At 38.1% G+C, this 13282-nt stretch overlaps 1 protein-coding gene across 7 annotated transcripts in view; it reads left to right on the forward strand.

Moving 5' to 3' along the window:
• LOC144234466 (uncharacterized) overlaps positions 1-13282 on the forward strand; it is a 271734-nt gene that overhangs the window by 80455 nt on the left and 177997 nt on the right. For all 7 annotated transcript variants that reach the window (XR_013335966.1, XR_013335968.1, XR_013335964.1 and 4 more), the window contains exon 6: positions 1819-1919. Coding sequence is in view for 2 of the 7 variants with exons in the window: in XM_077767817.1 (XP_077623943.1) it covers positions 1819-1919 (101 nt within the window). In the remaining 5 variants the exon portion in view is untranslated. The remainder of the gene's footprint in view (positions 1-1818; positions 1920-13282) is intronic.

Below are 13282 nucleotides of genomic sequence, written 5' to 3' on the forward strand. Positions count from 1 at the left end.
ATAATATATAATTGGTTCTATTTCTCTAGAGCACCCTGACTAATATATCCACTGATAGGCTAATCCCCCATACTTATCCTATAGCAATGGAAACTGGACCATCAACTACTGCTTGGATACTGGTCAAGCTCAGCCTTGACCAGTGTTGCCTTGAACCCAACACACATTTCTGTGGAACGAAAGGAGAATCAGGGCTATCATAACTACTCTTCTTCCTCCTGCCTACTTAAGCTTCCCTGGTAAAGCCTGTTTTTAATACATACAATGGGAAGTTGTGAACTTTGTACCAAACCCTAATGTATTACTGGTGGGAACCCAGAAGTGATCTACCCTCTTGAAACCATTGCTAGCCTGTAAGGTAAAACTCTTGACCAACTTGTCTCTCTAGTTTCTTCTTCCATTAGTCCTTCCAGTTAATCTTTTATGCACACTGAGGTACTTACCCTTTTACGTCACTACTTTGTGGTTCACCACTTCTACCCTTAGTAAGCCCACTCCTGTCTCTTCCTGTGGGAATCCTGCCCACCTTCCACCATCTATTTTAAAGGGCGTCCAGGAAAACTTCCCTTAAAGACCAATTCAGTTAAGGTATCTTCCCTAGATATTCTTTTTCAAACCATCCTTATAGCATCTAACACACAGTGCCTTGGCTTGTGAACATTTGGATACATGTTTTGCTTTTGGTTTTGTTTTTAATCCCTTCTCCTTCAGAAATAAGACCCTGTTACTTATCATTATATGTCCCATGGCCAGCACCTACTGCTCTGCTTGAAATATTCCATAAATGCGTGGTAAAATAGGACTTTTGTGTCATAGCATGTATGATGGAAACGGTGGTCCATTGAAATGTTGGGGACTTTCAAAACTAACCCGAAGCTTTTTTTGGATTTTAAAAACTGTACAAGCCAATGATTTGTTGAATGCAAACTACAACTACATAGCCTTTCTCTGCCATTCTGACTCACTGGAGATTATGTCCTTCAGGCCTGAGTATCTGGCAAGTACTCTGAAATGAGTTTCCTGTTGTTGTTATTGTTGTTTTTCTAAGTCACACACAGTGAATAGCCCTGATATTTTTATTTAATTGTGTTTGTCCCTTAAATTAAGCAGCTTGGTTAGGCCATGGGACCACACTTCCTAGCCAGCCTGCTTATCAACAAACCAGTTGTTTTCTGTATGTCGGCCACCATACCTATTTTACTGTTTTACTCTTTTATATTAAAATAGATTTCCAATACGAGTGAATACTTGAAAAGAAGTCTGCATGATAAAATATCTCTCATCTTATGTAAAATAGGGCTGTATCAAAAGGGTGTAAAATGTCTGGATTTAATGTCAAAACAATCTCAGTCTTTGACATAAGCCATACATCTGCCAAGTATTTTCCTTTTACTCCCACAAGATGTTTGGTATCCTTTAGAATAAATTTTTAGGTTTGTGATATTTGGATAGATTTATTCTGGCCTAAAATAGGGATAAATGGAAAGCAGAGCTGTCTATATCCATCTAGTTTTTTTGACCAAATTTAGTTGGACATAAAGTGACTAAAAATTCCACTTCCAAAAAAGACTAACAAGGACTTGCTTTACTTTCTGTGTGCACTGGATGTTTGTGCCCCCTCTCCCCTCACAAAGTCCTGTGTTTAAGCCCTAATCCTCAATGTGATGGTATTAGGAAGGAGGGCCTTTGGGAGGCCATTAGGTTCACATAGGTTATAAGATTTAGAGTTCTCATGGTTGGATTAGTGTAATAAGTACACTTCTTATAAGAAGAAAAGGAAGAATGACCAGCATGCTCTCTATCTGTCCACCCTGTAAGGACACAGCAAGAAGGCAGCAGCCATCTGCAAGCCAGGAAGAATGTCTTTACCAAGAACCCAATCTGCTGGCATCTTGATCTTTGACTTCCCACCCAGAACTGTGAGACATAATTATCTTTTGTTTAAGCCACCCAGTCTATAGTATTTTTGTTATGGCAGCCTGATCTGATTAAGACATCTTCCTGTCTTAATTAAAAAATAAGACAAAATATGCAAAACAATAGTCTTCAGACACTGAACAACAGAGTATGCATAACAATGACCCTCAAGAGAAAGGGTACAAACAAGATGAACCCTGTGGTTGTTCCAGCCTACTGCCTAAAGAAAATTTTCAGCAAACAATGTAATAAAAGGAACCATAAATGGAGCCTGATAGTCTTTCTGTGTTGGGGAAACACATTTGGATTTCAGGGAGACCAAGGAAACTAGAATTTGTGGGACAGAATACCAGAGACAAAATAGCTTCATAAGGAGAGAGTTTCAAAGATCTTCAAAGAGTTTTCCTTGGGTCTTTACTGAGTATTGATCAGGGAACATTAACAAACAACCAATACCTAGCAAAAAACCATCACAAAGAAATAGGAAGAATACTTGGAGTTCACACAGGGCCAAGAGTAGTTCCACCTGCCAAAGTGGAAATATCTCCTAATAGAGGTGCATCAGGTAGAGTTTTCAAAGGTATTGGTTACAAGTAAGATAAATTAGCCCCAAATAAAGGCTGTTCTATCCCCAATTAATGACTATTAAAAGCCATCCTTAAAAGGATTAAACAAGTGGTTTAACTGCATCCCAGAACAAAGCTTCAAAATATTTAAGGAAACAACACACACACACACACACACACACACACACACACACACACGGCATCCACCAACATAAAATTCACAATGTCTGGCATACACTGATAGTGTCACATATACTTAACTCATTGGGGAAGTACAAAATATACTGTTTCTTGACTGAATGAAGAGAATAACTTGTGAGCTGTCCTTTTCTAACCTTTTATTTGGTGAGGAGGACAGTGGGGAAGACTAGCTAGGTTTACATTGCTCTGCTATCTCTGTCTCATAGTCTGTGGGCGCCAATGCACAGTATCTATTGTTTTAGCCTTGATTTGACATTGAAGAACACTAATATTTACTTTGTTGTCACTATCTCTGAAAACTCTATGGAGAGGGAAATCTATATTACTGGTTGGATTTCAATTGAAGGTAGAAAAACAATATACTGCACCATTTATGCCACCAATAAAATAACACTAATTTTTTTTTGTTTTAAATAAGATTTTTCTGAGGTTGTAAACAGCAAATAAGATCTATTTCTTGTATTATTCTCTTATTTTAAAAACAAAAAAAATACAACAACTCGCTGTGTTACAGCACCAAGTCTAAACCATTCAAAGTCATTTAGCATGCTGTGAAGGAGCTAGCAGATGATTTGGAGCCAGACACATCTAGAGTTGGTACTACTATTTATTAGTCCTATGACTTGGGCAATTTATTTAAACTCCCTGAGTCCCAATATATACCTTTATAAAATGGAGATAGTGACACCTCAGAGGGTTATTGTACAGATTAAATGAGGTCATGAAAATAAAGAGTCTCTCTCACTCAGCTCTTGGCACTCAGTAGGTGATCAACAAATGTTATTCCTCTTTTCTTCCATTCATATATCATTCTTGCCAAAATATCTTAGTATAATTTAAAATTTTAAGCCAATAATGAACAGATTCATAGCTATAACTCAGTATTTGGAAACATAAATTTGATCACTTCCTGATCAAGATGGCAGACAGAGACACATGCATGCCAAAATATCATTAAAATTAAAGTACAAAAGTACAAAATGGAATAACTCCTTAACAGAATGAGAAGAATGCCTCAGCAAATCAGACATTTGGAGAAGTGAATGGGACCACATTGACACAGAAGCCACCACCATTCAAGAAAAATCCCAAAGAAGACTACATTAGGAATATGAGCTGTATTTCCTGGCAGAATTCTGGCAAGGCATCAGGCTCAGAATAATTAGGCAGGGAAAGCAAGAAACATTGTGGGGTAATAATCTGAAAATTTTTAACCATCTGTATAAAAGCTAGTTCAGTAGACTTCTTTCAACTCAAATATACGTACATACACTAAGAATCAGAAAGCAGTGCATTTGTCTCCCTAGCTAAATGTGGAAAATGGTTTTCCAAAAGTCTTAAACAATCTATCCATGTAAGGTTAGGATTCCTAATAAAGATATGTGTGCCTAAGGATGAAGCACTCCTCTTCCAGTAGAGGGGAAGGGCAGTTTGCCTACCTAATCCCTACCTGGGCACCCTAAAAGGACACCTTGAAGGCAGCTTGTCATGCCCAGACATCCAGCACTTGTAGTCAACCCTTTAATTTAAGAAGGGTTTTGTTTGTGTATTTTTTTAATGTTTATTTTTGAGAGAGAGACACATAGAATGTGAGTGGGGGAGAGGAAAGAGATAGGGAAACACAGATTCTGTTTTTATTTTAATGTTTTATTTATTTCTGAGAGGGAGAGACACAGTTTGAGCAGGGGAGGGTCAGAGAGAGAGGGAGGCACAGAATCGGAAGCAGGCTCCAGGCTCTGAACAGTCAGCACAGAGCTCAGCATGGGACTCAAACCCATGGACCATGAAATCATGACCTGAGCTGAAAGTCAGACACTTAACCGACTAATCCACCCAGGTGCCTTGGTTTGCTTGTTTTAAGAACCATAGTTAGATTGTCAGAATAAGTGTAGATAAACTACCCAAGTATCTATGGCCGTCCACTTCATTGATTATTCATATGTATAATAGAAAGTCAAAGACAGCTAGGCATTTTAGGAAAGGAAACGGCTTGATATCGAGTGCCAAAATGAACACACAGATTGAACTGAAGGAAAACAGATATAATTCAGTGAAGTTGAAATAACTTCTTTAATTCTAATTTTTATTTTTAAAAAGAGTTGAGAAGATAATTGTTTTCATTACAAGAAAACCACTAGGAAAAAAAGAAAAAAAAAAAAAAAGAACACAGAAATTACCTGAACTAAAAATAACTGACAAAAGGGTGAGAAATCAAAGTGAAAAAATCACATAGAACACACAGCCAGTAGACATCTTATGATTTGGACAGTTTATCTATACAACAATTTATTTAATTTCCAATTAAGTTGGGAGTTAAAAAGTATGGGAGAGTTGGGGCGCCTGGGTGGCTTAGTCGGTTAAGCGTCTGACTTTCGCTTAGGCCATGATCTCGCGGTTCGTGGGTTCGAGCCCCGCATCAGGCTCTGTGCTGACTGCCAGTTCAGCGCCTAGAGCCTGTTTCAGAGTCTGTGACTCCCTCTCTCTCTGACCCTCCCCTGAGCCTGTTTCAGAGTCTGTGACTCCCTCTCTCTCTGACCCTCCCCTGCTCACGCTGTCTCTCTCTCTCTCCTAGAAATAAATAAAATATTAAAAAAAAAAAAGTATGGGAGAGTAACTAAAGATATGAAGTTAGAAGATCTATATTTAATAAGAACCCAATATTATGGCTTAAAAGCTAGAGTATTCAGTGCATGCTAAAAAGTTAATTAAGGTGGAAGAAGGATAATTAATTAAGGTGTAAATTATTTAATGAAGAAAGAGAAGAAAATTTACTGAAACTAGAGAAAAATAGAAGTGTTTAATTGGAGTATGAATGAGACAGAGTAGCAGCCATCAGACAAAGAGCTGTACAGGAAGGTCATGCTTGAAGTACAAAGCAAAATGTGGTATGGAAAATTTTAAGAGATAATTATTATTTTGACTAATGCAGAACACATTCTTCTTTCATCAACAATTCTATATGATGTCAAATTTTATTTCTTTTTTGGGTTCAGGTACACTAGTTGGTTCTAAAGGGAGTAGCATTTGGATAATGAAAGCATTAGTACTGCTTATTTGCATTCAGATTTTTAGAGTCTCAAGCTATTGAGATCTCTGAATTAATTATGTTTTTATACTATAAAGCAAATTTCATAAGTTGATAAGTTTCTTAAACTGATCTATCAAACAATGGACTCATATCCATGTTATTAAAATATTGTTAACCAGCAGAAATCTAAACACACGAATAGCTAAAAGTGCTTACCTGTGAGGTAATTGGAACGGGCAATGGCATAATAACTTTTTGCATTGCATTTAATACCGTTATGTCCACACATTATTTTTATAATAAAACTGTTGACCAAATTAGAGCAATTATGAACAAATTTAGACAATTTAGACAGTGCCCATAAGCTATCATAATTATAATTTACGTGGCAAAGTTACCTGGGAAGTAAATGAGATAGCACATTCAGGAATGATTAGTATTTAGGAGAGACACATCCACAGCATTCTGTTGTCTATAGTTTCTTTATAATTTATTAATGTCTCATTCCACATACAGCTTAGATTTGTTCCTTTATTACAATCAGATCTATCTCCTCCTTTGAGTACAATGTCTTTGTTCTAAGTTTTTGAAACAATTGGCAAGTTGATGTCCCATGTAACTAGGATATTCTTATCAAATACTCCCTTTCATACAGCCATGTGATAATTTTTGGAGAATTCATTATGTGGCAGGGGTTAGCAACTGTGCCTATTCATATAGATACGCTGCCTTTAAGGAACCTACAGGCCATCAACAAGGAGGCACTTTTAAGATGTTGTGGGAACTTCTAGGATCAAGGTAAGTGAAAAAGATTTTCTTAATTCAGCCAAGCAAGATCATAGAGGTGTCCAGAGTGAACGATGTTTGAACTCTTGAATGGCTAGAAACTGGTGGTCAAAATAGGGTGAAGAATTGGATATGGCTTTCTAGAGAGATGGAGTAGCAAGCATAAGTCATGGGGACATCAGACCAGATAGTTTGAGGAAAGATTAAGCGGTCTATGTGCCTGGTTCACAAGTTTCATGTGAAGGAATGAATGAGGATTAAATTTTGTTAATGTTTATTTATTTATGAGAGAGAGAAAGACCGAGTGCAAGTGGGGGAGGGGCAGAGAGAGAGGGAGACACAGAATCTGAAGCCGACTCCAGGTTCTGAGCTGTCAGCACAGAGCTTGAGGCGGGGCTTCAACCCATGAACCATGAGATCATGACTCGAGCCCAAGTTGGATGCGTAACTGACTGACCCTCCCAGGTGCCCCTGATGAGGATTAAGACAGAGGTGAAAATAACTCCCATCATGGCAGAGTTTCTTTTGGAACATTATTCTGGAGCTGCTGTTTCTTCAAATAGTAACTGGATCACAGAGACCAGAGTACTCACTCCCTGCCCAAACCTGTCTAGGCCACATTTTTGGAGTCTTCATCTGTTTGCTTCCACTCATTAAAAATGTCATACATTTCATTTTTCTTCAGTAAGATTCTACAGTTCAGGAGACAGATACTGTGATTCATTTGTATCTGCAATAAATGTTGATACTGTCCTTGGTATACAGCGCTTCTAAATATATAATTGTTGCATCAAAATGTTTAGGAGCATATTTATGGAATGCAATGTGATAGATATGTGATAGTCTACGTATGATGTCAAGTAAATGGATAAATATAGTGTGATTATAGATATATTTATTTCTTTCACATGAATTTTCACACATCTGATCTTAGAATATTCCTCTTTTGGGGGGTTGCTGAAATTGTATGAGAAATACAAGTGAAATCCTACACTACTTTGTCAATTTACTTTTACATTCAAGACTTTCCCTAACTTTAAAATGGAAATGGTTTCATCAGAATATGCTTACATATTCAAGAATAACATCACCATAAAATGAATGTTAAAAATAGCTTTTTGTTCTCTCGTCTGTCCAGACTGCCAAAGTATTGTGGCATTTTGAGCAAAGTCTAGATCCTCATTTTCAATTGAGAGCTTGATTTGTCTTCTAAATTCTGGGCTGTGTATCAGCCAGACACCTCATTAAGCCTAGGTTTATTAAAATAGAGGAAGTGGCAACTCCTAGCCTTGCTTTTATAATGTGCACTATCTATAACAAGCCCAACAAATAGAACTTGAATGGCTGTAGACTAAGGAAATAACTAATTAGTGAGATGCATTATAATGAAATAAAAGAAGTTAGAAAACACAACCTGAATAATATAAGGCCAAAATATTTTGTATATGATCACAAGGGAAATATCGTATTTGTTCCAAATAATGTAAAGTGTTGAGTCCCTCATGGCTGAGCAGATAATAGATGATGTAATCACTTTTAGCTTGATTTAATTATTTGTAATATTATAGTAAATGAAATTCTGGGTTATTTTATTATGCAAACAGTCTTCCTCTATGTCCCCATCCTACTACCCAAACCACGTGTCTGGACATAAGTGCTCAGTATACATTGTTGGGGTGGCTGGATGGCTCAGTCAGTTAAGCGTCCAACTTAGGGTAAAGTCATGATCTCATGGTTCATGGGTTCAAGCCCCACATCAGGCTTTGTGTTGACAGCCCAGAGCCTGGACTTTGCTGCAGATTCTGTGTCTCCCTCTCTCTCTGCCCCATCCCCACTCCCATTGTATCTCTCTCTCTCAAAAATAAACATTAAAATTTTTTTAAATATACATTGGTTGGACAGAATTGGACTTCTAGATCCATCACCATTTCCTGAAATAAAAGACAGGAGACCTAAGTCACAACAAATGCTTTTATGTGTTTGTTTGTTTAATTTAGCTCCCTGCTGTCAACCTTTTCCTTTTCAGAGCTGCTTTGCATCCACATCTATTACCTTGTCCAAGTGACAAGGTCATCATATTCATATGGTTTCCTCCGACTATTACCACTACAAAACTTTCCCTTCTCAATATTCACTGAAAGATCACCTGACTAGCTATTTATTGCAGTTATGAAGTTGTGGTCACCAACCTTAACCAGACTGTCACTTCTACTGTGTTTCTTTATTCTATTCTGTCCCACTTTCTTTAATCTTCCAGCACCTACCTCTGTGGGACTCACAGCAGAATATCTAGTCTATTTCTCTGAATAAACAAATGCTACCAGAAGCAAACTGTTTCAGCTTCTTCTTATGTAACTTCAAACCTCCCTGCTCTTAAACCAATCCATTCTGCCTTGCCTCCCGTCAAAAAGAAAGCAAAGTCCCTTCTTCAGCTGAAGGCTAATCTTCTTGGTACCCTGATGCCTTCTCAGAACTTACATTCTTTTGATTATTTTCTGTCTTTTTGGTATCCTTAACCTCTCCTTCTCTACCAACTTCACATCCTAGCTTTTCAATATGCTCCCGACTTCTTTGTTTAACACAAATAAAGACACTTAGCCAGTTTTCACTGCTAGCGGTTACACTCTGTGCTCCCATTCATATCCAATTCTTCTTGAAAGTATTTTCTTCACTGTATTCAGTTATTTAACATTTACTTATGCTTCCACTCATGGCAAACTACTTTACCATGCCTTGTGCCAGAGCCTGCTTTACAACATCACCAATAATTTCTTTGTCACATAATGTAATCAGACTCTACAGTTCTCTCTAGCTTTAACTCTTGTAAACAGCATCTTACTCTTTGACACTGCAGGAAAGAGTTAAAAGCAGGTGTGATTATCCGTAGGCCCTCCTTACAAGGTAGGCACAGTGATGAATCACTAAATCCTACACTTGAAACTGACATCGCACTATGTGTTAACTAGCTGGAATTTAAATAAAAATTTGTCACAACAATAACAAGTTTCGCCCTGAAGAGGCAGGCATCTGCGAACTTGGATTTCAGGAAGGTGTCTACCATTCCCAGAAATGATGAGTGGCTTTCAATACCTAGACTGCTTGTGCAAACAACAGGGTTTATTCTGAACACCTGCTTTCCTTCAGCAGGTCTGGAATTTTGATGTGTGCTAGGCAGAGAGTGCTTCCATGGTGAGCCTCCCAGGAAAATTCTGGCCATTGAGTCTTCTAATCAGCTTCCCTGGCAATGTTTTACTTATGTTGTTAGAACTTGATGCTGAGGGAATTAAGTATGGCCTGCGTGACTTCCCCTGGGAAAGGATACTCGGAAGCTTGCACCTGGTTTCCTCTGAACTTGGCTCATGTGCCTTTTCCCTTTGCTGACTTTGCTTTGTATCCTTTCCCTGAATTAAATCATAGCCATGAGTACAATTATATACTGAATCCTGTGAGACCTTCTAGAGAATTACTGAACTTTGGGGTGGCCTTTGGAGGACTCCAATGCAGACACCCATTCCTTTAAAAAAAAAAAAAAAAACCTCTCTGCTCCTCTGCCAACACACTTCACTGGTTTTCTACCTGCCCCTATATCTTTCTTACTTTATTTTTTTAGATTCCTTTTGTTCTCCCCATCTACTTAATGTTAATGTGCAGTGGGCTTTTTCTCTTGGTGATATTTCAGTCATTATAGCATCAATGACAGTTTTTATGATAATAGTTCCCAAATTTGTATCTTTTCTCCAAGTCTCCCCTCTGAGTTTCAGATTCTTATGTCTAATTGTCAAATACATTCACTTTGGTGGCTCACAGATTTCTCAAATATAATAGTTCCAACACTATATTCTTGCTTCCCTCGTTCCTCTGTAAGACTTTCTTACCTCCATAGTGGAACCACATCCAAACTATCCGGTCATTCAAATGTTTTTACCTCTAAACATTTCTTGAGTTCATCTACTTTAACATACTACCATTGTTTGTTCTAATGCACAATTATGATCCTAACATGCTTTGTGTCTTTCCATTTTTTGATTTATAATGTTGTTATGGGCTGAACTGTGTCCCCTCAGATCCCCATGTTGAAGTCCTAATCCCCAATGTTAACTGTATTTGGGGATGGGGCAATTAAGGAGGTTAATTAAGGTTAAATGAGGTCATAAGAGTAGGGCCCTAATCAAATAAAACTAGTGTCCTTACAAGAAAGGGAAGAGATACCAAATCTTAATCTCTGCATATACACAGAGATAAGGTGGCCATCTGCAAGCAAGAAGAGAGATCTGACCCAAATCCAGCCCTGTTCATTCCTTGATTTTGGACTTCCAGCCTCTAGAACTGTGAGAAAATAGATGTCTGTTGTGAAAGCTACCCAGTCTATGGTATCCCTTTGCAGCAGCCCAAGCTGATTATTACAAATCTATTCTCCATATAGCAATTAGAATAAAATTTAAATACCTAAGCACAAAGATAACATAGCAGGTCTTGTTACTTTCTGTTTAAATTTTCAATGGCTTGTTACTGCTGTTCAAATGAAATCCAAATTCCTTATCATTACCTACAAAGCCATGTATGGTAACCCCTTAGCCTCAGTTGAACCACTCTGCCCTTCCTTTTATAGCCAGTGCCAGTGGCTTTTTCATCTCCTCAGATGTCTCATGATATGTCTCTCCTCTAATCTTTGATACTGTTTCTTTGCCTAGAATCTCTGTCATCCCATTTTTTACATAGCTGCCTTCTTAACCTTCTACAGTATAAATTACACTTTCTTAGAGATATCTCTCATACTACCTTATCTAGATGGGTTAACACTATCACTGTAAGGAGGCTGTTTTCCTGACTGCAGTAATAATAAGGTGTATCGTATATTTATTTTTTCATTGTCCATTCCTCCCTCTTCTGTGTAAATTTCACAGAGATAGTAACTATGTTTATTCTCTCTAATGCAATGCTAATTCCTCTGCAATGCCTGCCACATAATAGATAATAAATATTTTTTTAAAAAACCCAGATATTTGTATGGATGGAAGGACAGATGGCTGGATAATTGTCTTAAAGAAATTTCAAATGCCAAATTTAAGTTCCTTAAAATAATTTATAAGACCCTCAATGATCTTGACTCTTGATGATTAGTTAATGGGCAGCTAAACAAGGAAACTTTGGTGTTGGAATTTGACTTTTCCTAATTTAGAGAACACTGATCTGATCCTAGAGACATTAACTGGTTCAATATTTTGGGGGTAACTACTTATGATAATTACTATGCTAGCTCTAGGTTAGTCTGTCCCCAGTCCCCCATCACCCCACAACTGTGTACAAACTATAACGACCACACTGTACTTCCACCAAGCGTCAATGTTCCCTTTCTCTTGCCTTATCCTTCACGCATAGTGTTCTTGCTGCCCAAAACACTCTTTACAGCCACTTTCATCTGTTGTCACTTGTTGTCACTATGGTCTTGGCTTAAACATCAACTTTGAAAGGAATGACTTCTGTGCCCCTCAGTGAGTCAGACCCTCCAGCTGCAGTTTCTTCCAGGTGTCCAAAGTTCTCCGTCACACCTCTCTCCTCACAATGTCATTATGACTTGTCTTGGCTCTTCCTTTCCATTAGTCTAGCAGCTCTTTGGAACTAGGGACTATTACACACTTGTCACCGTTGCATCTCTAGAAACTAGCAAAGTGGCAAGCAAAAAACACCTACAAGATTAGATTGATACTCTCTAAATTAGCAAGGTCTGATTCTAACTCCAGGGCTGCCTGGCTCAACCATCTACCAACTGGTGGTTGCTAATATGAAGATTCTATTCACCAGATTAACTTCAGAACTAAAAAGTTTTTAAATTGTGCCTTTAAAAAATATGTCACAATGTTTTATTTTGTTTTTTTGTTTTTTAATTTTTTTTAGTATTTATTTATTATTGAGAGACAGAGAATGAGCATGGGAGGGGCAGAGAGAGGGGGAGACATAGAGGGGGAGACATAGAATCTGAAGCAGGCTCCAGGTTCTGAGCTGTCAGCACAGAGCCTGACACAGGGCTCGAACTCACAAACCACGAGATCATGACGTGAGCCGAAGTCAGATGCTTAACCCACAGAGCCACCCAGGTACCCCTGTGTCACAGTGTTTTGAAGGAGCAGTCTTCATACCAAGATACTTGATTTTCTACCCTTCATTCACTCCCTCCTTTATCCGATGATTGGGCTTCAGAATCAATAATCATCCAGCAACCCAGAGATTTTATGAGTGTTTAAATGAATAGAAAATAGGATAATGCCCAGTTTGCTGTCTTTAGTTTCCTGTCTCCTTAAAGAGGATCTAATTAAGCCCACTGCTTTCCTGAGAAAGCAGGCTTCTAGACACCCTGGATTTCTCCATATGATTGCAGTGTTAAATAAGACTAGTAATTACCCTTTTTCTAAGAGTAGCATTTTGCTAGTAAACCAAGATTGAACTGAAGCTGGCTGATGGAAAACAACATTAAAGAGTATATGCTCAAGAGGCAGAGGAACCTTAGTTACTGGAGAGTTGTGGACTAGGACAACCTGCAAGACATTCATTGATTTACTGGGTACATTGGGTGAGTTGACCAAGTTGTGTGTGTTAGACTATTTACTGACCTGAATTATATTCTCAAGTCTGATGATGACACACATTTCTCATGTTTCACTCCAGCTTTCCTTTTCTCTTGCCCCTTTTTTCTCCACTAGTCCTTCATGCCTTTCAGAGTCCCTTCTCTGACATAGAGCCTTGAATACACTCTAACAACTCTGCCTTATTTCTCTGTTAGTCATTC

This window comes from Crocuta crocuta, unplaced genomic scaffold (genome assembly GCF_008692635.1).
Source record: "Crocuta crocuta isolate KB4526 unplaced genomic scaffold, BGI_CrCroc_1.0 scaffold154, whole genome shotgun sequence".
Taxonomy (NCBI): Eukaryota; Metazoa; Chordata; class Mammalia; order Carnivora; family Hyaenidae; genus Crocuta; species Crocuta crocuta.